Source organism: Haliotis asinina, chromosome 13, assembly GCF_037392515.1.
Source record: "Haliotis asinina isolate JCU_RB_2024 chromosome 13, JCU_Hal_asi_v2, whole genome shotgun sequence".
Lineage (NCBI taxonomy): Eukaryota > Metazoa > Mollusca > Gastropoda > Lepetellida > Haliotidae > Haliotis > Haliotis asinina.
Window position 1 is genome coordinate 47,214,892 of NC_090292.1, and position 27,818 is coordinate 47,242,709.

Sequence of the window (27,818 nt, forward strand, 5' to 3'; positions counted from 1 at the left end):
GTGAAAAAGAAATCAAATTAGTGTTTGCATTTAAAGTTTCTCCATATTTTTCAAAGTGAATCGTTTGACATGAGTGACTCCTTGATTTTGTAGTTCAGTGGCGAGTTCTGTTTCACTCATGTAGGCAAGCCACCGGTCTCTCTCTCAAGATGCCTTTGCTGCTGTTCAGAGACTTGTGTGGAGAAACAGACACTGCAGTATTTGCAAGCTGTTTGGTAGCTATGAGGGTAGCTGATTGTTTCGCTGTTTTACACTCTATGAGGAGAAACCCAGATCTAATTTTTGTAACAGCTCTGACATCCCCAACAAGTCCATAATTTGCTTTTGATGTGGCAAATGGATTGAGTTTTAGAGGTTCACCGTCAGTAGAAGATACAACCAAAAATCTACTCCATGTATCTGGCAATCTGTTTGTAGCACTGTCCTCATCAGAGGACAAACACTCATGTAGCGCTCGTTTATGTTTTTGGGGGGTTGAGCCATGGTTAATAATAGAAAGTTCACCATCCCAGCTCTCCACTCTCTACCGAGTATCACATGGACAATGCTATATATCAGTGGCTCTCCAACTTGCGACACCAAGGATACTGAAATCGTATACTCCAGCAGAAGATTAATTCAAAATTAATCGATCCACCAGATTGGTCCATGAGCCACCGCCTTATGGGTATGAGACTCAAGGTAAAGTTCATAACATCAGGTTTCAAATCTAAAAGTGTTATGTGAATGAAAAAGATCAAATTTGAAACAGTACAAAATCAAATCTGTGCAATTACATGAATAATCCACGCACAGGGCTTGGCGTGACCAGCCGATTGGTCCAACCGGTCCCTTTCGACCACCCGTCTAGGCGAAGTCAGGGCCAAAGTGGTGTATTGAGGAACAGGAACACGGTTACAGGCCGTTATTGCCCTCAACCACCAGGATCCCTCCGCCGCTGACACAGGGCCGCAACCCACGGCAAACGGGTTGGTGAACCAAAATCCCCCCGGGTCCACAATGGGGGTGTCGGCGAGCTCTTAACGTTACCCAGCACCCACCAAGAGGAGGTGTCTCGCCAGGGGTGGCTACTGAAACAGTGATATACATTGATAAATTGTGGTGAGTGATAACCTCCAGACTTCAAACTTCACTTTGATGAAGATCGTTTATGCAAAATGGCTCCTCAGCCACTCTTTGTAACTTTTTCAACGGAAAAAGAATTCATGGAGAGAGGTTGTCACTAAGCCAGACAAGATGTTTAATGACATTACAAGAGACGGGCTTAATACTCCTGCTGAGGACATATCAGAATTGGAAGAATTTAGGAACTGTGAAGACTTAGTGTCATCATTTGATTACGCTTCATGTCCAAAGTTGAAGGACCGCATCAAACCCATTAAACAGGATGAGTTTGGGGATAATGCAGCCACGCCTGACCCACCCATTTAGAAGCGTGAAGATGAGGGTGCACACGCCCAGGCCAGCAAGAGGCACATCACACAGGGGATCGGATTGGAATCTGCCTTGACACCATATAAACAGGGTTCCTAGGACACTGCCCTAGTATCAATCAAACTGATGAAATCAACAGAGGCCATGATGAGAAGAAAGACAGACTTAATGATGAAGAAGATAAGTGTCATGTGCATTAACTACTAGTATGTGGAAATTTGTAAACATACCTCTGAAAAAGTGATAGATAATACTGAGGCGATAGAAAGAGTAATGCAGTGGCTGGACAGTCCAATATATCCTCCAGTACTGCCATATAGAGTTAACCCATATAGCGCTTAACTTACTCTATGGGCTCGCCTTTCCAGTCTCCAGTTCCTGAAAGAATATGCACAGGTGGCAACAAAATGCAAGTGATTTTGTGGAGTGCTCTCAGAGCATAAAGCCAGTGCAAGCGGGCATGATGGTCCCACAATGGCATCAGGTATGGAGCATGCTGGACTGAGGATTATGTACGTCAGGACGATCTGGGTGCACGAGTTGGATGGCGGCTTTATGGTAACGGACCCCGTTCCACTGGTCAAGCAGGACTGCACCTTAATACCTCATTTTTTTATGGTAAGGAGGCAGGGGCGCCTTTCCGGCTAAAATTGGAGACCCTGGCCAATAGAGAAGGTTGGTCAGAGGACTCTTTTGATTGTGCTTCTCAAAGAGGATGACAGTACGTTCTTCACCACATACAAAAAGACGGATCACGTAATGGAGAAACTGAAAAAAAGGGATCTGACATTGGACCCCATTTGACAGCGAGACTCGGATTCCACGCAATGAGACACGAGCCAGAGGATGCATTGGAGGCATGGACAGTGAGGCTAGTAGCTACCCCAACACTGGCAACCCCGGCCTCCCAGAGAAATTCATTGGAAAAGACAATGTAAACTGCTTCTGCATAGGGTGCGTATACTATGACAAGTGAAATTTGATATATAAGTCTGACGTCACTCGAGAAAAACATCAATGGGGTCAGGCATATCTTACTCTCAGTCAGTGTATAATCAAGGAGGTCGAAACGTCCTTACTGTCAACATAGATGAGGAGGAGGAACTGTCCAGTCAAGTGAGGGTTTCATCTGAGGCATTACCCAACACTGGATGATCCTGGACGTCGAGTGTACTTGATGGAGGGCAATATCGGCACACGGTCGGAAATGTCAGCATTGGTGCAGTCTGTGATGGTCCTGATGACTACGGTTAAATCCCATGAATCACGGGACGCGAGGTCAGGGTCCAGGTCATGCTCGCCAAGTCCAGCCCAGCAGCAGGTGTGTTTCAGCTGCAGCAATCTAAATCACTTCAAGGCAGATTGTCCCATGCTGGGAAAAAGTGACACAGGAATGAAGAAAGTATCCTTTGATGTTAATTTGATCGACAAGCCGTAAGACAGTAAAAACATCAATGTACAAAGATAAACAATTACCAGAGGTGGATGTGAGATTCCTATGACCCGGTGTATGCAGAGTGACATTTATGCAGGCAGTGTCAGTGCCTTTGACACCGTACATCGGTACCAGGCTACCAGGGTACAATGCCACCTCAGTCAGGAATTGAATCAATACCTGGTAGAGCCTGTACCAGAGATGTGAGGGCCTGCAGTAATGCCGAGGACCCTAAACCAAGGGTACCAGGCTCTTGTGGTGTCCTTGGTCCATATGGCAGACCTCTGTGTAAGTGCACGAGGGGGCAACATGTCAGGACTGTAGGACTTGTAGGACTTCCTCCACTATCATAGTGGAGGAACACGAACTGAAAACACAGGTCCCAGAGCACCAGCGAAACTAGTTCTCCAAATCGAGAAGGGAATCTGGAACCTAGGACCAAGCACAGCTAGCCGAACTGCAGGTGGAGTTTCAAGTTAGTTTTGCCTATCAAGATTTGGACTTCACAAAATTCGAACATGTAGTTCTCACAAACGACCGGCATTGGTGAAGCAGTGCCTCCACAAGACCCCTATTCGCATAATAGGAAGAGGCTCACCTTAAGAAAATAGGGGTGAACGCAAAAAGTCAGAGAGATGTGCTTCCATTACCCTTGATCGATGACTGTCTAGTTACGCTTACGGCAAGTCACTGGTTCTCCAAACTAGACGCCAACACTGCATACTGGCCAGTCCACGTCAGCGAAGGGGACCGGAATGAGACGACATTCGTCACATGATATGGACGTTTTGAGAATGTCAGAATGACGTTTGGGCAATGTAACATCCCCACGATGTAGGCCCAGTTGATGTCACTTATCCTGGCTGGTTTGTGTTTGGAGACTTGAGTTGGTATACTTGCTATCAATGCTCATGGTGGTTACAGCAAATGCTGACAGTTCACTCTGACCACGTGGCTTTAATAGCCCTCTGTGCTTTCATCAAGCACTTTCTCCGTAATCGTGGTTTAGATGTTTTCTGTAACTAATCAATGGTGACATGTTTGAATCAGTTATGTAAAGGATAAAACACGACTCCGAGGTCTTGGTCGAGATTGTAAAACCTGAGAGCAGCAGGGACGGAGCTTACAAGCAAGCTCCGTCCCTGCTGCTCTCAGGTTTTACAATCTCGACCAAGACCGAGGGGGAGTGTTTTATCCGACTTATGAACCGTAAACATATATTAAATAGTCATCGTTTGCAGATAAAAGTTGTCTGAAAACACAACATAGTGATAAGATGGAGGAGTTGGTTTTCCCTGTTTTCCAATTGCTACAAAATCCGAGGAGACTTCTACGACTTATTACACCTTATGTATGTAGAGCACAAATGTGTATTATTTTCAAATTGTGCAAATGTTTTGTGTATATATACTGAGCAGAACAACATTGATGGAACAGCCCGCAAATGATGGAACAGCCGGTGTCAACTCAGATGCCACTGGCATCTATTACATTGTCTTGCACGCGCAATGCACGTGCTACCCGATAATATTAAGAGTTTGCACGTGGAGTGAGCACGTTTTAAGACCACATGTTAGATCAGACACATTCGTGCTGGTAGAAAGCGTTCGCTCAGGATGTGTGACAAAGAGGACGACGACATCTTCCTAACCCAAAATACATTTATAGAGAAGCAGATTGACAAGGTTTCACCTGACGAGGGTAGCAACTTGGATATGCTGGATGATTTCAAATTGCGTTTTGGGGACCCACTAACTTCCTATGATCTAAACGAAAAGCTGAAACTCCGCATTCCAAAAAGTACACAATACAAAAACACCTGGGCAATGGAGGTTTTTCAGAGGTGGCAAGAAGAGAGACGTCAGCGGCCCGTTTCTGAAAATCTTGGGTTATGGAGTGTCTGTTTGCGAGAGAATTTGCTAAATATGGACGCTGAGAAACTTAACATGGCGCTCAAGTACTTCGTGTTCGAGGCACGAAAGAAAGATGGCGCCTTCTATCCGTCAACAACACTTTACGGTTTGTTCGCCTCGTTAGCGTCTTCTTTAAAACTGCATGGGTCGTCGCTCGATATCTTCAATGATGATGAGTTTGAAGACAGCCGTAGAGCATTGGATGCTTCTATGAGGGAGAGATCAGCAGAAGGGATGGGACCTTCGACAGTAAAACATACAGAAGTAATAACGTTGGCGGAAAAACAACAGTTGTGGGAGAAAGGCGTGCTGGGAGATGACACCCCCCAAAAATTATTGGATACTGTGCTGTATTTAACGGGTAAGTTAAAACAATAATTTCCCTTGGTCAGAAAAATACATCTCTAAAGGAAGGCGATATTTCGTAACCAATGACTGTTATCATGCCATATTCATTTGCTTGTTTTTTCATGATTTTTCATAGTCTTCATAGAACGTGCCGTTTTAACCTTAAATTTAAGGATATGCATGTTTGAGATGAAATAAATTTATTTCATAACTTTTTATTTTTATCCTTAGGCTTACATTTTGCTCTTAGAGGAGGCACAGAACATCGGAGTTTGAGGATGGGTAACAATCCACAAATCACCGGACCGCACACAGACTGTCACGGCCGGAGATATATGGAATACACAGAGGATGTATCGAAAACCAACAAAGGCGGATTAAACCATAGAAAACTAACTGCAAAGAAGGTCCGTGCCTATGAAAACCTGGAAACCCCATCCCACTGCTATGTCAGAATTGTCCAGAAATACATGTCTTACTGGTGAGTTATTTTTGTCTATTTGAACCTAACCCATGTTATCAGCAAAAATTAGTGATAAATGACACATTGCATATACGGTGGGTGGCTCTCTTTCTGGGAGTTTCTATTTCGTTTTGATATCGCTGAAATTTGTGTGTATATATAGTAAGACACTGCTGCGAAAAACATCAATTTCAGCGAGCGTATACTTATGCTGTTTTTCTGTTCTTTTTTTCCCCCAGTGCGGCACAGTCCCTCAAGAATAAAGATGCGTTCTATTTCACACCCCGGAAAGTCCCTAAGGGAGACGATTGGTTTATGGAAACCCCTGTTGGTCACAACAAACTTCAAAACACTGTTGGTAGGATTTGCGGTCAAGCTGGAATACTCGGACGTAAAACGAACCATTCCCTCCGAGCAACGGCTGCCACCCGGCTCTACGAGGCCAACGTAGATGAACAGATCATTTGCGAACAGACAGGTAATTTTCTGTTTCTTTGAATATACATTGACAAGAATAAAACTTCAACTATTTATCTACTTGTTTAATATCAACCATAAACAAACAATTTTGAAAGGAAAATACTTTCCCACAGGACTATACATTTTGTTAAAATTTTCCCATTTTCATTATATATACGTATTGTGGATATATAGTATATAGTCATGTTTTAAAGTTATGGAATTATAATTAACCTATGTTATTTGCAGGTCATAGAAGTGATGTAGTAAGAGTATACAAGAGGACGGCAGATGCCCAGAAGGCAGCTGCGTCAGACATTGTACGTGCGAAAAAGGTGAAAAAGGATATCAAACAAACAGCTACCGGCAACAAGTCTCCCGAACATACTGGACCGACAGCTAAGCACCTGGAAACCTCTGTAAACGCGGAAGAGAACAGGAGGAACATTTCTCTAGCTATTAATTTCAACTAAAACGATCGTGCAGTTTACAGAATAAAAGCTATGTTGCTTGTGTTTTCGTCTTTTATCCTTGTCTGATCGTTTTTGAAGTGCCTCTGTTTCAAACTCTCTATCGGTATGAATAATGGTCATTTCTACACCCAGGTTTTGAAATGGTCCAATTTTAACCCGATTTCAGGTTTTGAAATGTGTACTTCAAAACCCGGGTTTTGAAATGGTCGCATTTCAAAACCTGATACGATATTTCAAAACCTGTAGTTCAAAACCTGGGTGTAAGAATGGGGTCTACCAGAGCAGGAAGGAACCTACCGTACTGTAGAGAAAATCGGAGATAGGTTTATAAATGCACTTACTAACTCCAAATCAGCATGTCAAGTTTCTATTTTTGTTTTCTCTTAGAGAGTATATACTTTGAGCTTGTGTACTTAAACTAGCCTAATGAGCACCATTTCCTACAGGGTCTCATTGTTATTTGTAATACTCACTCCCATAGTACTGCCAGCCAGTCTCAGCTGTGCAATCACTCAACGGACCAAAGGCTTCAGAGTGTAATCTACATTTCCTTGTGAGAGCGTTGTACAGGACCAGGTTGCACAACTTCTGCTGGTGACAGAGAGAGAAACACTCAGCCCTCATGTGTACCTGCTTCATCTCTTCTATCAGGCTTCCAGTAAACACCAGATCATCCATTTCAGGCCTTCTGTGGAATGTCACATTGGGGCAAGTGTCCATGTTGTACACTAACTGACAATGGACATTCTTTAAAATGACTATGATGACCACTGTCTGTATGAGCGCCATTGCCGATCACTGGTTAGTCGTCTTGTTTCCCGACACTTTGCCAAGGTCTCTCAAATGGGTTCTACATCACTGAGCAACAGACGCTGCTCGCACACGAGTGGCTCACTCATATCACACTTCTTTACACGTTGATAGTTGATTTTTGTTCATCTGTAATCAATAGCATCACAGAGAAAACACTCAACTTAAAAATGTGGTACTGAATTTAAATATACTTTTGAAAGAAGCTAGTCACAGGAGCTAGAGTTTGAAAGAGTAACTTATATCAGCTGTTGCGTTCAAGTGTGGATACATTGTTCATTTTGCACCTGCATAGCACGGATCGCTGCCACTTTCGCATGCTCTTGCATGTTTATTTCAAAAGCCACGAAACAAAACGTTATCGATTAAACGTCACTGGAACTGAAGCATTGTATTGGTCATAGTCGAAGCAATTGTTAAGGTCCATACAACGGGATTTAACTGAATATTTATGTTACACCTTGTGGAAAGGAGGCTGACGTACATACATGTTGCTGACGTCATGGTCAATATAAATATACATCGACTTGGTGAGTCTTTGTAAAACCTGATTGTCTGTGAATGTGTGTACATGGTCGGAAAAAATACCCCTGGGTTAGTCCCTGGTGAGATGGGGTTTAACGTCGCACTTACGAATGCCCCGCTGATATGCCCCGTACATGTGTGGGTATGTATTGCTCCTTGTACTAGCCCAGACTTCAGCTGGTTTTATAGTGCCAGCTCACTGAGATGTTATGGGGCAGTTAAACATGGATACCCAACTCAAACATTATGCTTACTAGTACCGACAAGTCCGACTGAAATATTGCCAATGTGATTTTATATTTTAACAATTGCACTTGCCATCTCGGTTAACAGTCCAAACACTCACCTTTCGTTTTTACAGAAAATGTTTTAATCATGAGAGCATTATCACAATATTTTTCAAAAACGGCTTACATAGTTCTCTTCCATGACATTTGTTCGTCTATATATCAATGACATGGCCGAGTAGATACCATTAATCAGCCAAATGCACAGAATAAACCCGAGTACAATCCTGTATAAGATGGACGATTTTTGCATTCAGCTACATCGTGCCAATGACTACCTGGAAAGAGACAGCAACATCTGTTAGCGATTCCAGACAATATTCTTTTGATTGTAATTGCTTAGTTACTCACCACATGCTGAATTATTACATTCCATAAAATATAGCACCACGTACCTTTATTAAATAAATGTCCTCTACATTTTGTTAATCATTACTTTGTTTTGTTATAAATATTGGACATTTTGTGTGTGATGTAGGTTTCCAAATAAGATACAGAAAGGATTACATCTGTGTCATCTTGTGTATGTTCCCAAGCAATCACAGAAGGTACCTGATTCTTCAGTACACAAAATCCCTGCTTTGACACAAGCAGTGTAGTAGTGTAACGTTTTCATGGGGCAACCTTATCTGAACACACTGCACAGCAGGACTGGAATGATGGTGAGGAGAGCACCTTGCACAATCAGATTATATTTATGTTGCTCCCTGGGCAGTCGCCAAACTCGCCAGAGATGGTGTCCGATTACATAGATCTTTCTTCATTTTCTCTGTACTTGTGCATCCACATTGGTCAGGTACGCTATGAGGATTACGCCTGACATCATGATAAATACAAGGACAGTTAATCCAATGATGTTGCTGATCGCCATAGACGGCATATTATGGGGTGTCCCGTGGTCTTAGTAGGTGGGCTTCTTTACCAGAGGTAAAACTAAACATGATGACTGTGTAACACTGAACGCTGTCGGTCCCAATGCATCCACCTTGGACCAGAGCGTACAATGAATACAAAGTGCGTCTGTATTTTACACAGGTTCATTTTACCTCTTCAAGACTATATAATGAAAGGTTAAGTTCACTTGCCAACTTAAGCAAGTAAAATTGCAATTTAAACAGGTGATAATGTTTTGCAACATTGTGTTCTTAACATCTCACAGGGAGCATAGAACGCAGGGTCGCACATTTCATCATGTCATCATGGATATAAACACAGTTCAAAGCTGTTTTTGTTTACCTGTGATTATCATGGCGGTACATTGCATCATTCATAAGACAGCATAGACATTGTAAAACACTGAAATATAAAAGTATAAAGGTGAGATAGTAGTATTCGTTGCACACCACACGCAATGATTCTACAGGGGCTAGTATTATTATAAGGATGCTCCACTTTGATGACTAAATTAGAGTGAGTGAGATAATATTTAATGTCACATCGGCAATATTACAGCCATATCGTGGCAAGAATCATTAATATTATACATATCAGTAAATGGTAAAATAACGACGGACAGTTAAAAAAAAGATTATCACAGATAGGTATTTAAAAGTAGTAGTTAACTCCAAAACAGTTTAACTATAGAGGACGATATAATATAAACACGGGCTATAGACCGCCTGACTATGGTATAAACAGTGTATGTTTAATCTCCCTTGTTCTCAATATAATATATCAGCTCTATACTGAAAACATATTCATCATGTATGTTCGGAAATGTACTTCACACATTTACACTTTGCACCCTGAATATAGGCACTGGGCTATACAACCGGCGCTTCAGGCTCAGAAATGTTTTTACTGTGATTAGAATGCGATCGGGCCAACTAACGGGATCGGCCAGGTTTGCTCACTTGCTTGACACTTGTCAACGTATCCGATTTCTATAGATCGATGCTCATGATGTTAATCACTGGATTACTTAAAGACGGCCGATATATGGGTGGAATGCAGCTGAGTGTGACGATAAACAATGAAAAAAAACATGGGACTGTTCCCGCCATTGTCTTCATTTGTACTGAAGGTATCATATCTTCTTTGTCACAAGATTATAATTACTTAGATTCTCACCTTTTCCAGCTGAGCTGGTAACGGCATAACCTGAAATACAAACATGATCGCATATTTAGAGTTTCTGAAATGTTTTGGACATTGTTTTTCAGAATTATCGTGCATTCGTCAATATTCCTTATTCCTATTTATGCAGTGAAAACAAACAGGACGTTATATCAATCAGTTGTATTCTTACTGCTGAACAACACGCAAGCGACCATGGAGTCTCAGTCTGAGAGGTGCCAAACTGGGCGGAATGTATCTATGAGGATCGGAATCTCAGATGATATTGGTGACTGTTGCAACTATTCTGTTATGGTCGTTATGTACCAATCACGATTTTCAAAACAAATGAAAGGTCTGAGACAGCGCTGTTGTCGGTGTTATTTCTGAACATTAGTTTGGATTGATATGGGCGCGGTGGCTGAGCTGGCTAAAGCGCCAGGCTACTCATCCAGCCAACTTGAGTTGTCCTCTACTAGCACACTGACGTGTATATTGTTTTTGTATCCTCTACTAGCACACAGACGTGTATAGTATTTGTATATCCTCCACTAGCACACTGACATGTATATTATTTGTGTATCCTCCACTAGCACACTGACGTGTATATTATTTGTGCACCCTCTACTAGCACACTGACGTGTATATTATTTGTGCACCCTCTACTAGCACACTAACGTGTATATTATTTGTGTATCCTCCACTAGCACACTGACGTGTATATTATTTGTGTATAGTCTACTAGCACACTGACGTGTATATTATTTGTGTATCCTCCACTAGCACACTGACGTGTATATTATTTGTGTATCCTCCACTAGCACACTGACGTGTATATTATTTGTGCACCCTCTACTAGCACACTGACGTGTATATTATTTGTGGATCCTCTACTAGCACACTGACGTGTATATTATTTCTGTATCCTCCACTAGCACACAGACGTGTATATTGTTTGTATATCCCCCACTAGCACACTGACGTGTATATTATTTGTGCACCCTCTACTAGCACACTGACGTGTATATTATTTGTGTATCCTCTACTAGCACAGTGACGTGTATATTATTTGTGTATCCTCCACTAGCACACTGACGTGTATATTATTTGTGTATCCTCCACTAGCACACTGACGTGTATATTATTTGTGTATCCTCCACTAGCACACTGACGTGTATATTATTTGTGCACCCTCTACTAGCACACTGACGTGTATATTATTTGTGGATCCTCTACTAGCACACTGACGTGTATATTATTTCTGTATCCTCCACTAGCACACAGACGTGTATATTATTTGTATATCCCCCACTAGCACACTGACGTGTATATTATTTGTGCACCCTCTACTAGCACACTGACGTGTATATTATTTGTGTATCCTCTACTAGCACAGTGACGTGTATATTATTTGTGTATAGTCTACTAGCACACTGACGTGTATATTATTTGTGTATCCTCCACTAGCACACTGACGTGTATATTATTTGTGTATCCTCCACTAGCACACTGACGTGTATATTATTTGTGCACCCTCTACTAGCACACTGACGTGTATATTATTTGTGGATCCTCTACTAGCACACTGACGTGTATATTATTTCTGTATCCTCCACTAGCACACAGACGTGTATATTGTTTGTATATCCCCCACTAGCACACTGACGTGTATATTATTTGTGCACCCTCTACTAGCACACTGACGTGTATATTATTTGTGTATCCTCTACTAGCACAGTGACGTGTATATTATTTGTGTATCCTCCACTAGCACACTGACGTGTATATTATTTGTGTATCCTCCACTAGCACACTGACGTGTATATTATTTGTGTATCCTCTACTAGCACACTGACGTGTATATTATTTGTGTATCCTCTACTAGCACACTGACGTGTATATTATTTGTGTATCCTCCACTAGCACACTAACGTGTATATTATTTGTGTATCCTCCACTAGCACACTGACGTGTATATTATTTGTGTATAGTCTACTAGCACACTGACGAGTATATTATTTGTGTATCCTCCACTAGCACACTGACGTGTATATTATTTGTGTATCCTCCACTAGCACACTGACGTGTATATTATTTGTGCACCCTCTACTAGCACACTGACGTGTATATTATTTGTGTATCCTCTACTAGCACACTGACGTGTATATTATTTGTGTATCCTCCACTAGCACACAGACGTGTATATTGTTTGTATATCCCCCACTAGCACACTGACGTGTATATTATTTGTGCACCCTCTACTAGCACACTAACGTGTATATTATTTGTGTATCCTCCACTAGCACACTGACGTGTATATTATTTGTGTATAGTCTACTAGCACACTGACGTGTATATTATTTGTGTATCCTCCACTAGCACACTGACGTGTATATTATTTGTGTATCCTCCACTAGCACACTGACGTGTATATTATTTGTGCACCCTCTACTAGCACACTGACGTGTATATTATTTGTGGATCCTCTACTAGCACACTGACGTGTATATTATTTCTGCATCCTCCACTAGCACACAGACGTGTATATTGTTTGTATATCCCCCACTAGCACACTGACGTGTATATTATTTGTGCACCCTCTACTAGCACACTGACGTGTATATTATTTGTGTATCCTCTACTAGCACAGTGACGTGTATATTATTTGTGTATAGTCTACTAGCACACTGACGTGTATATTATTTGTGTATCCTCCACTAGCACACTGACGTGTATATTATTTGTGTATCCTCCACTAGCACACTGACGTGTATATTATTTGTGCACCCTCTACTAGCACACTGACGTGTATATTATTTGTGGATCCTCTACTAGCACACTGACGTGTATATTATTTCTGTATCCTCCACTAGCACACAGACGTGTATATTGTTTGTATATCCCCCACTAGCACACTGACGTGTATATTATTTGTGCACCCTCTACTAGCACACTGACGTGTATATTATTTGTGTATCCTCTACTAGCACACTGACGTGTATATTATTTGTGTATCCTCCACTAGCACACTGACGTGTATATTATTTGTGTATCCTCCACTAGCACACTGACGTGTATATTATTTGTGTATCCTCTACTAGCACACTGACGTGTATATTATTTGTGTATCCTCTACTAGCACACTGACGTGTATATTATTTCTGTATCCTCCACTAGCACACTAACGTGTATATTGTTTGTGTATCCTCCACTAGCACACTGACGTGTATATTATTTGTGTATAGTCTACTAGCACACTGACGTGTATATTATTTGTGTATCCTCCACTAGCACACTGACGTGTATATTATTTGTGCACCCTCTACTAGCACACTGACGTGTATATTGTTTGTGGATCCTCTACTAGCACACTGACGTGTATATTATTTCTGTATCCTCCACTAGCACACAGACGTGTATATTGTTTGTATATCCCCCACTAGCACACTGACGTGTATATTATTTGTGCACCCTCTACTAGCACACTGACGTGTATATTATTTGTGTATCCTCTACTAGCACAGTGACGTGTATATTATTTGTGTATCCTCCACTAGCACACTGACGTGTATATTATTTGTGTATCCTCCACTAGCACACTGACGTGTATATTATTTGTGTATCCTCTACTAGCACACTGACGTGTATATTATTTGTGCACCCTCTACTAGCACACTGACGTGTATATTATTTGTGTATCCTCCACTAGCACACTGACGTGTATATTATTTGTGTATCCTCCACTAGCACACTGACGTGTATATTATTTGTGTATAGTCTACTAGCACACTGACGTGTATATTATTTGTGTATCCTCCACTAGCACACTGACGTGTATATTATTTGTGTATCCTCCACTAGCACACTGACGTGTATATTATTTGTGCACCCTCTACTAGCACACTGACGTGTATATTATTTGTGGATCCTCTACTAGCACACTGACGTGTATATTATTTCTGTATCCTCCACTAGCACACAGACGTGTATATTGTTTCTATATACCCCACTAGCACACTGACGTGTATATTATTTGTGCACCCTCTACTAGCACACTGACGTGTATATTATTTGTGTATCCTCTACTAGCACAGTGACGTGTATATTATTTGTGTATCCTCCACTAGCACACTGACGTGTATATTATTTGTGTATCCTCCACTAGCACACTGACGTGTATATTATTTGTGTATCCTCTACTAGCACACTGACGTGTATATTATTTGTGTATCCTCTACTAGCACACTGACGTGTATATTTTTTGTGTATCCTCCACTAGCACACTAACGTGTATATTATTTGTGTATCCTCCACTAGCACACTGACGTGTATATTATTTGTGTATAGTCTACTAGCACACTGACGAGTATATTATTTGTGTATCCTCCACTAGCACACTGACGTGTATATTATTTGTGTATCCTCCACTAGCACACTGACGTGTATATTATTTGTGCACCCTCTACTAGCACACTGACGTGTATATTATTTGTGTATCCTCTACTAGCACACTGACGTGTATATTATTTGTGTATCCTCCACTAGCACACAGACGTGTATATTGTTTGTATATCCCCCACTAGCACACTGACGTGTATATTATTTGTGCACCCTCTACTAGCACACTAACGTGTATATTATTTGTGTATCCTCCACTAGCACACTGACGTGTATATTATTTGTGTATAGTCTACTAGCACACTGACGTGTATATTATTTGTGTATCCTCCACTAGCACACTGACGTGTATATTATTTGTGTATCCTCCACTAGCACACTGACGTGTATATTATTTGTGCACCCTCTACTAGCACACTGACGTGTATATTATTTGTGGATCCTCTACTAGCACACTGACGTGTATATTATTTCTGTATCCTCCACTAGCACACAGACGTGTATATTGTTTGTATATCCCCCACTAGCACACTGACGTGTATATTATTTGTGCACCCTCTACTAGCACACTGACGTGTATATTATTTGTGTATCCTCTACTAGCACACTGACGTGTATATTATTTGTGGATCCTCTACTAGCACACTGACGTGTATATTATTTCTGTATCCTCCACTAGCACACAGACGTGTATATTATTTGTATATCCCCCACTAGCACACTGACGTGTATATTATTTGTGCACCCTCTACTAGCACACTGACGTGTATATTATTTGTGTATCCTCTACTAGCACAGTGACGTGTATATTATTTGTGTATAGTCTACTAGCACACTGACGTGTATATTATTTGTGTATCCTCCACTAGCACACTGACGTGTATATTATTTGTGTATCCTCCACTAGCACACTGACGTGTATATTATTTGTGCACCCTCTACTAGCACACTGACGTGTATATTATTTGTGGATCCTCTACTAGCACACTGACGTGTATATTATTTCTGTATCCTCCACTAGCACACAGACGTGTATATTGTTTGTATATCCCCCACTAGCACACTGACGTGTATATTATTTGTGCACCCTCTACTAGCACACTGACGTGTATATTATTTGTGTATCCTCTACTAGCACAGTGACGTGTATATTATTTGTGTATCCTCCACTAGCACACTGACGTGTATATTATTTGTGTATCCTCCACTAGCACACTGACGTGTATATTATTTGTGTATCCTCTACTAGCACACTGACGTGTATATTATTTGTGTATCCTCTACTAGCACACTGACGTGTATATTATTTGTGTATCCTCCACTAGCACACTAACGTGTATATTATTTGTGTATCCTCCACTAGCACACTGACGTGTATATTATTTGTGTATAGTCTACTAGCACACTGACGAGTATATTATTTGTGTATCCTCCACTAGCACACTGACGTGTATATTATTTGTGTATCCTCCACTAGCACACTGACGTGTATATTATTTGTGCACCCTCTACTAGCACACTGACGTGTATATTATTTGTGTATCCTCTACTAGCACACTGACGTGTATATTATTTGTGTATCCTCCACTAGCACACAGACGTGTATATTGTTTGTATATCCCCCACTAGCACACTGACGTGTATATTATTTGTGCACCCTCTACTAGCACACTAACGTGTATATTATTTGTGTATCCTCCACTAGCACACTGACGTGTATATTATTTGTGTATAGTCTACTAGCACACTGACGTGTATATTATTTGTGTATCCTCCACTAGCACACTGACGTGTATATTATTTGTGTATCCTCCACTAGCACACTGACGTGTATATTATTTGTGCACCCTCTACTAGCACACTGACGTGTATATTATTTGTGGATCCTCTACTAGCACACTGACGTGTATATTATTTCTGCATCCTCCACTAGCACACAGACGTGTATATTGTTTGTATATCCCCCACTAGCACACTGACGTGTATATTATTTGTGCACCCTCTACTAGCACACTGACGTGTATATTATTTGTGTATCCTCTACTAGCACAGTGACGTGTATATTATTTGTGTATAGTCTACTAGCACACTGACGTGTATATTATTTGTGTATCCTCCACTAGCACACTGACGTGTATATTATTTGTGTATCCTCCACTAGCACACTGACGTGTATATTATTTGTGCACCCTCTACTAGCACACTGACGTGTATATTATTTGTGGATCCTCTACTAGCACACTGACGTGTATATTATTTCTGTATCCTCCACTAGCACACAGACGTGTATATTGTTTGTATATCCCCCACTAGCACACTGACGTGTATATTATTTGTGCACCCTCTACTAGCACACTGACGTGTATATTATTTGTGTATCCTCTACTAGCACACTGACGTGTATATTATTTGTGTATCCTCCACTAGCACACTGACGTGTATATTATTTGTGTATCCTCCACTAGCACACTGACGTGTATATTATTTGTGTATCCTCTACTAGCACACTGACGTGTATATTATTTGTGTATCCTCTACTAGCACACTGACGTGTATATTATTTCTGTATCCTCCACTAGCACACTAACGTGTATATTGTTTGTGTATCCTCCACTAGCACACTGACGTGTATATTATTTGTGTATAGTCTACTAGCACACTGACGTGTATATTATTTGTGTATCCTCCACTAGCACACTGACGTGTATATTATTTGTGTATCCTCCACTAGCACACTGACGTGTATATTATTTGTGCACCCTCTACTAGCACACTGACGTGTATATTATTTGTGGATCCTCTACTAGCACACTGACGTGTATATTATTTCTGTATCCTCCACTAGCACACAGACGTGTATATTGTTTGTATATCCCCCACTAGCACACTGACGTGTATATTATTTGTGCACCCTCTACTAGCACACTGACGTGTATATTATTTGTGTATCATCTACTAGCACAGTGACGTGTATATTATTTGTGTATCCTCCACTAGCACACTGACGTGTATATTATTTGTGTATCCTCCACTAGCACACTGACGTGTATATTATTTGTGTATCCTCTACTAGCACACTGACGTGTATATTATTTGTGCACCCTCTACTAGCACACTGACGTGTATATTATTTGTGTATCCTCCACTAGCACACTGACGTGTATATTATTTGTGTATCCTCCACTAGCACACTGACGTGTATATTATTTGTGTATAGTCTACTAGCACACTGACGTGTATATTATTTGTGTATCCTCCACTAGCACACTGACGTGTATATTATTTGTGTATCCTCCACTAGCACACTGACGTGTATATTATTTGTGCACCCTCTACTAGCACACTGACGTGTATATTATTTGTGGATCCTCTACTAGCACACTGACGTGTATATTATTTCTGTATCCTCCACTAGCACACAGACGTGTATATTGTTTCTATATACCCCACTAGCACACTGACGTGTATATTATTTGTGCACCCTCTACTAGCACACTGACGTGTATATTATTTGTGTATCCTCTACTAGCACAGTGACGTGTATATTATTTGTGTATCCTCCACTAGCACACTGACGTGTATATTATTTGTGTATCCTCCACTAGCACACTGACGTGTATATTATTTGTGTATCCTCTACTAGCACACTGACGTGTATATTATTTGTGTATCCTCTACTAGCACACTGACGTGTATATTTTTTGTGTATCCTCCACTAGCACACTAACGTGTATATTATTTGTGTATCCTCCACTAGCACACTGACGTGTATATTATTTGTGTATAGTCTACTAGCACACTGACGAGTATATTATTTGTGTATCCTCCACTAGCACACTGACGTGTATATTATTTGTGTATCCTCCACTAGCACACTGACGTGTATATTATTTGTGCACCCTCTACTAGCACACTGACGTGTATATTATTTGTGTATCCTCTACTAGCACACTGACGTGTATATTATTTGTGTATCCTCCACTAGCACACAGACGTGTATATTGTTTGTATATCCCCCACTAGCACACTGACGTGTATATTATTTGTGCACCCTCTACTAGCACACTAACGTGTATATTATTTGTGTATCCTCCACTAGCACACTGACGTGTATATTATTTGTGTATAGTCTACTAGCACACTGACGTGTATATTATTTGTGTATCCTCCACTAGCACACTGACGTGTATATTATTTGTGTATCCTCCACTAGCACACTGACGTGTATATTATTTGTGCACCCTCTACTAGCACACTGACGTGTATATTATTTGTGGATCCTCTACTAGCACACTGACGTGTATATTATTTCTGTATCCTCCACTAGCACACAGACGTGTATATTGTTTGTATATCCCCCACTAGCACACTGACGTGTATATTATTTGTGCACCCTCTACTAGCACACTGACGTGTATATTATTTGTGTATCCTCTACTAGCACAGTGACGTGTATATTATTTGTGTATAGTGTACTAGCACACTGACGTGTATATTATTTGTGTATCCTCCAGTAGCACACTGACGTGTATATTATTTGTGTATCCTCCACTAGCACACTGACGTGTATATTATTTGTGCACCCTCTACTAGCACACTGACGTGTATATTATTTGTGGATCCTCTACTAGCACACTGACGTGTATATTATTTCTGTATCCTCCACTAGCACACAGACGTGTATATTGTTTGTATATCCCCCACTAGCACACTGACGTGTATATTATTTGTGCACCCTCTACTAGCACACTGACGTGTATATTATTTGTGTATCCTCTACTAGCACAGTGACGTGTATATTATTTGTGTATCCTCCACTAGCACACTGACGTGTATATTATTTGTGTATCCTCCACTAGCACACTGACGTGTATATTATTTGTGTATCCTCTACTAGCACACTGACGTGTATATTATTTGTGTATCCTCTACTAGCACACTGACGTGTATATTGTTTGTGTATCCTCCACTAGCACACTGACGTGTATATTATTTGTGTATCCTCCACTAGCACACTGACGTGTATATTATTTGTGTATCCTCTACTAGCACACTGACGTGTATATTATTTCTGTATCCTCCACTAGCACACTAACGTGTATATTGTTTGTGTATCCTCCACTAGCACACTGACGTGTATATTATTTCTGTATCCTCCACTAGCACACAGACGTGTATATTGTTTGTATATCCCCCACTAGCACACTGACGTGTATATTATTTGTGCACCCTCTACTAGCACACTGACGTGTATATTATTTGTGGATCCTCTACTAGCACACTGACGTGTATATTATTTCTGTATCCTCCACTAGCACACAGACGTGTATATTGTTTGTATATCCCCCACTAGCACACTGACGTGTATATTATTTGTGCACCCTCTACTAGCACACTGACGTGTATATTATTTGTGTATCCTCTACTAGCACAGTGACGTGTATATTATTTGTGTATCCTCCACTAGCACACTGACGTGTATATTATTTGTGTATCCTCCACTAGCACACTGACGTGTATATTATTTGTGTATCCTCTACTAGCACACTGACGTGTATATTATTTGTGTATCCTCTACTAGCACACTGACGTGTATATTATTTCTGTATCCTCCACTAGCACACTAACGTGTATATTGTTTGTGTATCCTCCACTAGCACACTGACGTGTATATTATTTGTGTATAGTCTACTAGCACACTGACGTGTATATTATTTGTGTATCCTCCACTAGCACACTGACGTGTATATTATTTGTGTATCCTCCACTAGCACACTGACGTGTATATTATTTGTGCACCCTCTACTAGCACACTGACGTGTATATTATTTGTGGATCCTCTACTAGCACACTGACGTGTATATTATTTCTGTATCCTCCACTAGCACACAGACGTGTATATTGTTTGTATATCCCCCACTAGCACACTGACGTGTATATTATTTGTGCACCCTCTACTAGCACACTGACGTGTATATTATTTGTGTATCCTCTACTAGCACAGTGACGTGTATATTATTTGTGTATCCTCCACTAGCACACTGACGTGTATATTATTTGTGTATCCTCCACTAGCACACTGACGTGTATATTATTTGTGTATCCTCTACTAGCACACTGACGTGTATATTATTTGTGCACCCTCTACTAGCACACTGACGTGTATATTATTTGTGTATCCTCCACTAGCACACTGACGTGTATATTATTTGTGTATCCTCCACTAGCACACTGACGTGTATATTATTTGTGTATCCTCCACTAGCACACTGACGTGTATATTATTTGTGTATCCTCCACTAGCACACTGACGTGTATATTATTTGTGCACCCTCTACTAGCACACTGACGTGTATATTATTTGTGGATCCTCTACTAGCACACTGACGTGTATATTATTTCTGTATCCTCCACTAGCACACAGACGTGTATATTGTTTGTATATCCCCCACTAGCACACTGACGTGTATATTATTTGTGCACCCTCTACTAGCACACTGACGTGTATATTATTTGTGTATCCTCTACTAGCACAGTGACGTGTATATTATTTGTGTATCCTCCACTAGCACACTGACGTGTATATTATTTGTGTATCCTCCACTAGCACACTGACGTGTATATTATTTGTGTATCCTCCACTAGCACACTGACGTGTATATTATTTGTGTATCCTGCACTAGCACACTGACGTGTATATTATTTGTGTATCCTCTACTAGCACACTGACGTGTATATTATTTGTGTATCCTCCACTAGCACACTGACGTGTATATTATTTGTGTATCCTCCACTAGCACACGGACGTGTATATTATTTGTGTATCCTCCACTAGCACACAGACGTGTATATTATTTGTGTATCCTCCACTAGCACACTGACGTGTGTATTATTTGTGCACCCTCTACTAGCACACTAACGTGTATATTATTTGTGTATCCTCCACTAGCACACTGACGTGTATATTATTTGTGTATCCTCTACTAGCACACTGACGTGTATATTATTTGTGTATCCTCTACTAGCACAGTGACGTGTATATTATTTGTGTATCCTGCCCTAGCACACTGACGTGTATATTATTTGTGTATCCTTTTCTTGATTATTTTGAGTGAGTGAGTTAGAATTAAACGTCACATCGGCAATATCTCAGCCTTATCGTGAGGAGTACATTTACATGAAAAATGTGCATGTGGTAAAATCTGTCAGTGAAGGACAATAAAATAACTACAATATCACAATTTCAATTAAATCTAGCATGGAAAGTTAAAACTGATATCACTATTTAGACAATACAATATAAAAGCAGTCTATTGATCGCCAACAACAGAAGGTAGATCACCACACTAGGGACCATGGGGTGCTTATTTTGAAGGTGTGCGGTCCGAAGGTAATTCCCCGACAACAATTTTTCTAGGCCACATATAAACCCTAAAAAGGTTACTGTAAGGCCAAGATTATTATAATACCCCGGATACTTTCGTTGCTCAGATGTATACGTATAGTGAGTGAGTGAGTGAGTAAATATTTATCGTCGTATTGGCAATATTTCATCATATCGTGACGGGAACATAACACTGAAATGAAATATATGTGTAGTATAAAAAACTGTCGACAAAGGACAGTAAAAACACTGGAATATCACAGATATGAACATAAAAACCGCATGAAAAACTAAAACATCGTAATTAAAGAAGACAATACATTATAAAACACGGGCTATAGATCGCCAAGAACAGAAGGTAGATCACCATACTAGGGACCACGGGGACTTACAGTACCTTTGCTACCTGCATGGACCCTAGCTGGATTTACACGATCCCTTCAGCTGCTGGCGAGTGTACGAAATGCTAGCCAAAACTAAAATGGCAAGAATACTACGATTAAAAACCTGGTAAACATAAATTTACCTCTTCAAATCTGGACTGACAACCCAAGTAAGTGTAACCTATATACGGTTTTATTTCATGTAATTTATTGACGGCTACCTGGGTGTCCCACTTCTTCTGCATCAAATCACGGATGTAAGTTCTAAAGATAGCTTTATAATCGGTTTATGGAAGAAGGAGTGGAGTCACAGATTTGTTGAGTGCTGCCTTGGCAGCAAGATCGACCATTGCGTTACCGGAAATGCCAGCGTGGCTGGGTAACCAACAGAAGATAATGTCGTACTGGCCAGTAGCAAGATCATTATACAATTCAATAATTTCTATTAAAAGTGGACGTTTACAAGAAATATTTTTAATAGCCTGAAGGCAAGAAAGAGAGTCTGAATAGAGTATATACTGTTTATGTTTAGGGTGTCTTTGAATATATTTAAGAGCCGTTAATATGGCGTTAGCTTCTGCTGTAAAAATAGAACTGTTGTCTGGTAATCTAGAAGATATTATTCTGGATCCAATGACAGCGGCACAAGCCACAGCGCCACCATCCTTGGACCCATCTGTAAATAAGGATTTATAATTGCTATATTTATGTTTTAGTTCATTATATTCTTGTTTATGTTGTAATTCATTAGTTTCTGATTTTTTAAAAGTCGTTAATGTTAGGTCAACTTGTAGCCTAACCAACTGCCAAGGAGGAGAAGAAAGAAGACGGGAAGGAGCTATGTTTTCCAGCTCAATGCTGGCAGCAGAAAGAAAGGGTTTAATTCTATGTCCTAGAGGCGGAACAAGAGAAGACTTTTTGTTGTATAAATCCTCATAAAGGGGATTGAAAACCCAGTTGTATGCAGGGTTAGATTCATTAGAGTATAATTTAGTGATGTACTGTAAAGCAGGCACTGCTGAAGAGATGGTTCATCAGCCTCAACGTAGAGACTGTCAATAGGTGAAGTTCTAAAAGACCTAAGACAAAGTCTTAGACCTTGATATTGGACAGAATCTAATAGTTTTAAGTTGCTTTTGCAGGCTCCACCATATACAATTGAGCCACAATCAAGTTTAGAACGCACGAGAGATCGATAGAGATGGAGAAACGTAGCTTGATCCCCTCCCCATTTAGAATTTGAAACCACATTCAACAAGTCAAGTGCTTTCAGGCATTTACTCTTAAGTGATTTAATATGCGGTAAAAACGTTAAGTGTGAATCAAAGATTCGACCCAAGAACTTAGCTTCCTTAAAGGTCACATATACTGTAATAGGGTACAAACGCAAAATCACTTGCTGACATCGTTATAAATGAAACCCAGTCATTGAAACTGCTCGTTTCGATCTTTAATTACCCTAAATCTACCTTTTTGTCAACAGTGCACAATTCTCAGCCACAAACGTAATTTGAACCAATCAGAGTGGCGCGTCTGCGTGACGTAATAGTGGGTGTAGAAATGAGGGTCTGTGCAGTATTCATCTAAATTTCAGGGGTTAAACTATTTCGTTTGCAGGTTTGTACAAACCTGAAATCACGAAAGCTGTTGAGAAAAATGAAAGCTATATGTTCTCACAATCTACTATCATTTAGTTTTGTCTCCTGCTTTGCCTAGTTTTCGAGGTACAACCCTTGTTTTTATAGACGATTCTGTCAAAATCACTTGGTGCCGCTGGGTTGTAATCCGTGTTAGGTGGTATAAACCTACAAGTTAGTTGCCATCATTCACTTGATGCTCGGTTAATGAATTCATAACAGGTATAATTAGTGGTAACGCCACTTAGATTACCCGACGAAGGTCCCCATTTGGCATTTCTTTTGTCTGGATCGATCAAAGGATTAACCGATAACACGCTGATTGATTAATTAGTTTTATGGGGATTTAAATGGGGGATTTGTCAAAAGGTAGTGTTGATGTATGTACATTTACTAATCTTTACTGAATTCACTCTGTCATGTCTGTGGCTATGTAAAACAACACCCTTCTTTGAAGCATTAACCGCCAATACATTGATTGACTGCTGATTATTGGCTAACTAAATAACGTTTTAAAAAGAATGACGCACATTGTGCAATTAGTTGCCAGGTGTGCTATCTTGGGTAACCAATACAGCAATGTGAAAAACCTGAAACGATACATCACGTTTTCGTATATTAGACTCTTAGAAGACACATCACTTGGGAAATCTGCAGATGAATTATATATCACTTGTTTTTGTGGATATTGATGGATACATTCCTTCAAGAAGGTAATAGCCCGACATTGCTCCTATAACTTTAATTTTAATATTTGCATTTTTGTTTTTAATAAGTTGTCGTAGCTTTCAACAGAATCATTGTTTCCGTCGTGAAGTGTAATGATGCAGACGACATACACTAGGTCGTGCGTTCGAATTATGATTCATATAGGAAAACTATGAAATGTCTTCATATTACATTCCTGCTATACATTCGCAGATCGCTTCTTTTTATTAAGTTTCAAAATGCATGCAAGTATGATTATAAAGTAATTAGGATTATAAGACCAAGTATATAGACGTATATTGACAAGTGTCAACCATACTGGTGAGTGAACGTTACAAACCAAGTAAATTTAGCAAGTGAAGAAATTTATCGTGCAGTATTTTCACTTCGACCCCGACCTCGCTTAGGTTATGTTACAGGTTGTGTCATGCAAACTCCTTTTGGCAATGATTCAAATACATATATGAACGTAGTTTTGATTTTCTAACTTGCTGAGAACAAACCATACATAATCTCATTCATTCAAATGGATTTGACTTCACGATTTTCAAAAATGGCGGCGCCCTGTCTTGGGATGAATGCTATTTAAGTTTGTTTTCACCGAGTTACAAAATCAAAATTACTTTCTACTGGTAGTAAAATATGTATGTTCTTGATGGACATTAGGATTTTACATGACACTGCTTATAACATAACGATTTCACTCTTGGAATAGGTCAATATACGGGGTCGATATGATATTATTTACGATAATATTGTCACTTCGACCACAACCTCGTTTCCGAGGAAGAAAGCGTTATATCCATGCAAAATCCTTTTGGTCAGCAATATGTAGTAAGCAGTCTTGATTTTATAAACTCGATGAAACTTGAACTTCATTTTCTATCCTGGAAGCGTGGTAGGGGGCGAACCATCCGATTGAGTATATACCACAGGCTTCCACAAAGCTCACTTCGCACACTTGCTGGTCGTAAGAGGCGACCAAATTGGGCAGCCTGTTGGCCGTGGGTTGCGTCCCGTGTCGGTGGAGGAAGGGATCCTGGTGGTTGAGGGCAATGGGAGCTTGAAACCGCGTTCCTGTTGCTCAACACACCACTTTGGCCCCGACTTCACCTAGACGGGTGGTAGAACTGGCCCGGTTCTATCAATCGGCTGGTCACGCCATGCCCTGTGCGTAGATAATATTGTTTGCACACTCGCTCACTATTTGGGTCTTGGCCATTTCGACCTCTCGTTTCCAAATTATTGATATATTTATTGCCTAGAGTCCTATGCCAGAAGGCGGTGGCTCATGGGCCAATCTGGTAATGTTGACCGCTGAATACTGTCTCTCTATGAATAATTGTTATGGGCAGAACCAGCCTAGCAATTAATTTATTAGACTAAGATGGCTATTCAAGTCATATTTACTGGAGTATAGCATCCCCATATCCCTGGTGTTTGCATCTGGATATCCGGTGCACTTTAACACTGTCCTTGTTGACACTCGGTGGCGGGTGGGGAGTGGGGATGTCGAATACTACTTACTAACCATGTCACAGCACACTTCTGGTTCCATTCGAAATGAAAAAAAGAGACGCCTGGATTTTGATCATACACATGAACATGTTTCCCAAAACACAGACTCATGGGCTCGATTCCGAGTTATTGAAGCGTCTGACCATGAACCAATTAAATTGAATCCATTTGCCATATCCAAAGCAATTCAAGGAATATGTGGTGAAGTTAAGAATGTTTCTCGTCTGCGTGGCGGTTCCCTTCTGGTTGAATGTGCACGGAGGCAGCAGTCTTTGAATCTATTGTCAGTTACTAAATTCGCCAATGTTGATGTTGCTGTGTCTGTGCACAGGACATTGAACTCTTGCCGTGGCATTGTCCGGGACAGAGCTCACTGCCTCCTTGACATGTCTGAACAGGAAATTGCAGCTGAACTTGAAAGTCAAGGTGTCACATCAGTCAAACGTTTCTCCACAAAACAAGATGGGATCATCAGGAAAACAAATACTTATCTGTTCACTTTTTCCCAGTCAACACTTCCTCAGTTTATCAAAGCTGGTTATTTTAATATCGGAGTGGAGATGTACATCCCAAATCCACTTCGATGTTATAATTGTCAACAATTTGGTCACGGCTCACGCTCCTGTTCGAACTCTATGGTATGTCACCGTTGCAGTGGCAACCATGATGGATCAGACTGTGAAAATGATTTTCACTGTTCAAATTGTGGTGACAAACATATGGCCTCCTCAAAACTGTGTCCTCAGTGGCAAAGACAAGCTCAGATTATGAAGATCAAATGTCAGAACAATATTTCATTTGCTGAAGCAAAAAAGTTAGTAACCCACCAGTCGACACCTTCTTCAAGCGTCACATATGCAGCTGCTGCAGCACGCCCTGTCGCAGCTGCATCAGTCATGTGCCAGACTGAAATGACATGGATTAGGTCAGATCAGCCAGTCAACATCAGCACCGTTACTGACGCTTCTACAAAATGCACTTCAGAAACACAGACTCAAAATGAACTTGTTGAGGAGACAGACAGTCAGTCCGAGCTAACAACTAAGAAACCAGGCACTACTCACATGTCACAGAAAGACAAAAAAAAGACTTAAAAAACAGCAAAAGGCCAGGTCCCCTATTCCTTCGGAGGTACCTGTGCGTAACACTTTTGATCCTTTGGATATGGAGGTTACTCCTTCTACAAAGGATAACAGGAGGGATCTCTCTTCCTCCCGTTTACGAGAGCGATCGCCTATTGAACCACCGTGATTCGATCGCCGAACTTGATGCAGTGGAACTGCAGAGGACTTAGGAAAAATTACAATGAGATTCTTTTGTTAATACAGGATTTTAAGCCGTCAGCAATATGTCTCCAGGAGACATATCTAAAACATAACGATGTTTTTAACTTACGACAACACATTGGCTACCATTCATTTTCTCCTGAAGGGGGCAAAGCAACTGGAGGATGTAGTGTCTTCGTCAGACAGGACATCATTCACAGTGCTATTCAGCTGAATACTCCTCTTCAAGCTGTTGCAGTCCGACTTACCTTGCACATTGCTCTTACGTTGTGCTCTTTATATGTGCCTCCTTCATCATCTCT

The 27,818-nt window shown here is 40.6% G+C and overlaps 3 protein-coding genes across 3 annotated transcripts in view; 2 read left to right on the forward strand and 1 right to left on the reverse strand.

Annotated features, from left to right (window-relative positions):
- Window positions 1–22,717, reverse strand: part of LOC137259602 (uncharacterized) — a 38,685-nt gene extending 15,968 nt beyond the window's left edge. The window contains exons 1-4 of the mRNA XM_067797219.1: window positions 22,679–22,717; window positions 22,179–22,233; window positions 10,537–10,559; window positions 6,999–7,257 (exon numbers count right to left, since the gene is read on the reverse strand). Of these exons, the coding sequence (XP_067653320.1) occupies window positions 6,999–7,257; window positions 10,537–10,559; window positions 22,179–22,233; window positions 22,679–22,717 (376 nt within the window). The remainder of the gene's footprint in view (window positions 1–6,998; window positions 7,258–10,536; window positions 10,560–22,178; window positions 22,234–22,678) is intronic.
- LOC137260293 (uncharacterized protein KIAA1958-like) lies at window positions 4,059–6,525 on the forward strand. Its single transcript, XM_067797981.1, has 4 exons — window positions 4,059–5,143; window positions 5,362–5,611; window positions 5,833–6,071; window positions 6,302–6,525. The coding sequence occupies exons 1-4, from the start codon at window positions 4,486–4,488 to the stop codon at window positions 6,523–6,525; spliced, it is 1,371 nt and encodes a 456-aa protein (XP_067654082.1). The 5' UTR covers window positions 4,059–4,485.
- Window positions 22,718–26,244: 3,527 nt separating the features above from the next.
- On the forward strand, window positions 26,245–27,324 carry LOC137259604 (uncharacterized). Its single transcript, XM_067797220.1, has one exon. The coding sequence runs from the start codon at window positions 26,245–26,247 to the stop codon at window positions 27,322–27,324; it is 1,080 nt and encodes a 359-aa protein (XP_067653321.1).
- Window positions 27,325–27,818: the final 494 nt, after the last annotated feature.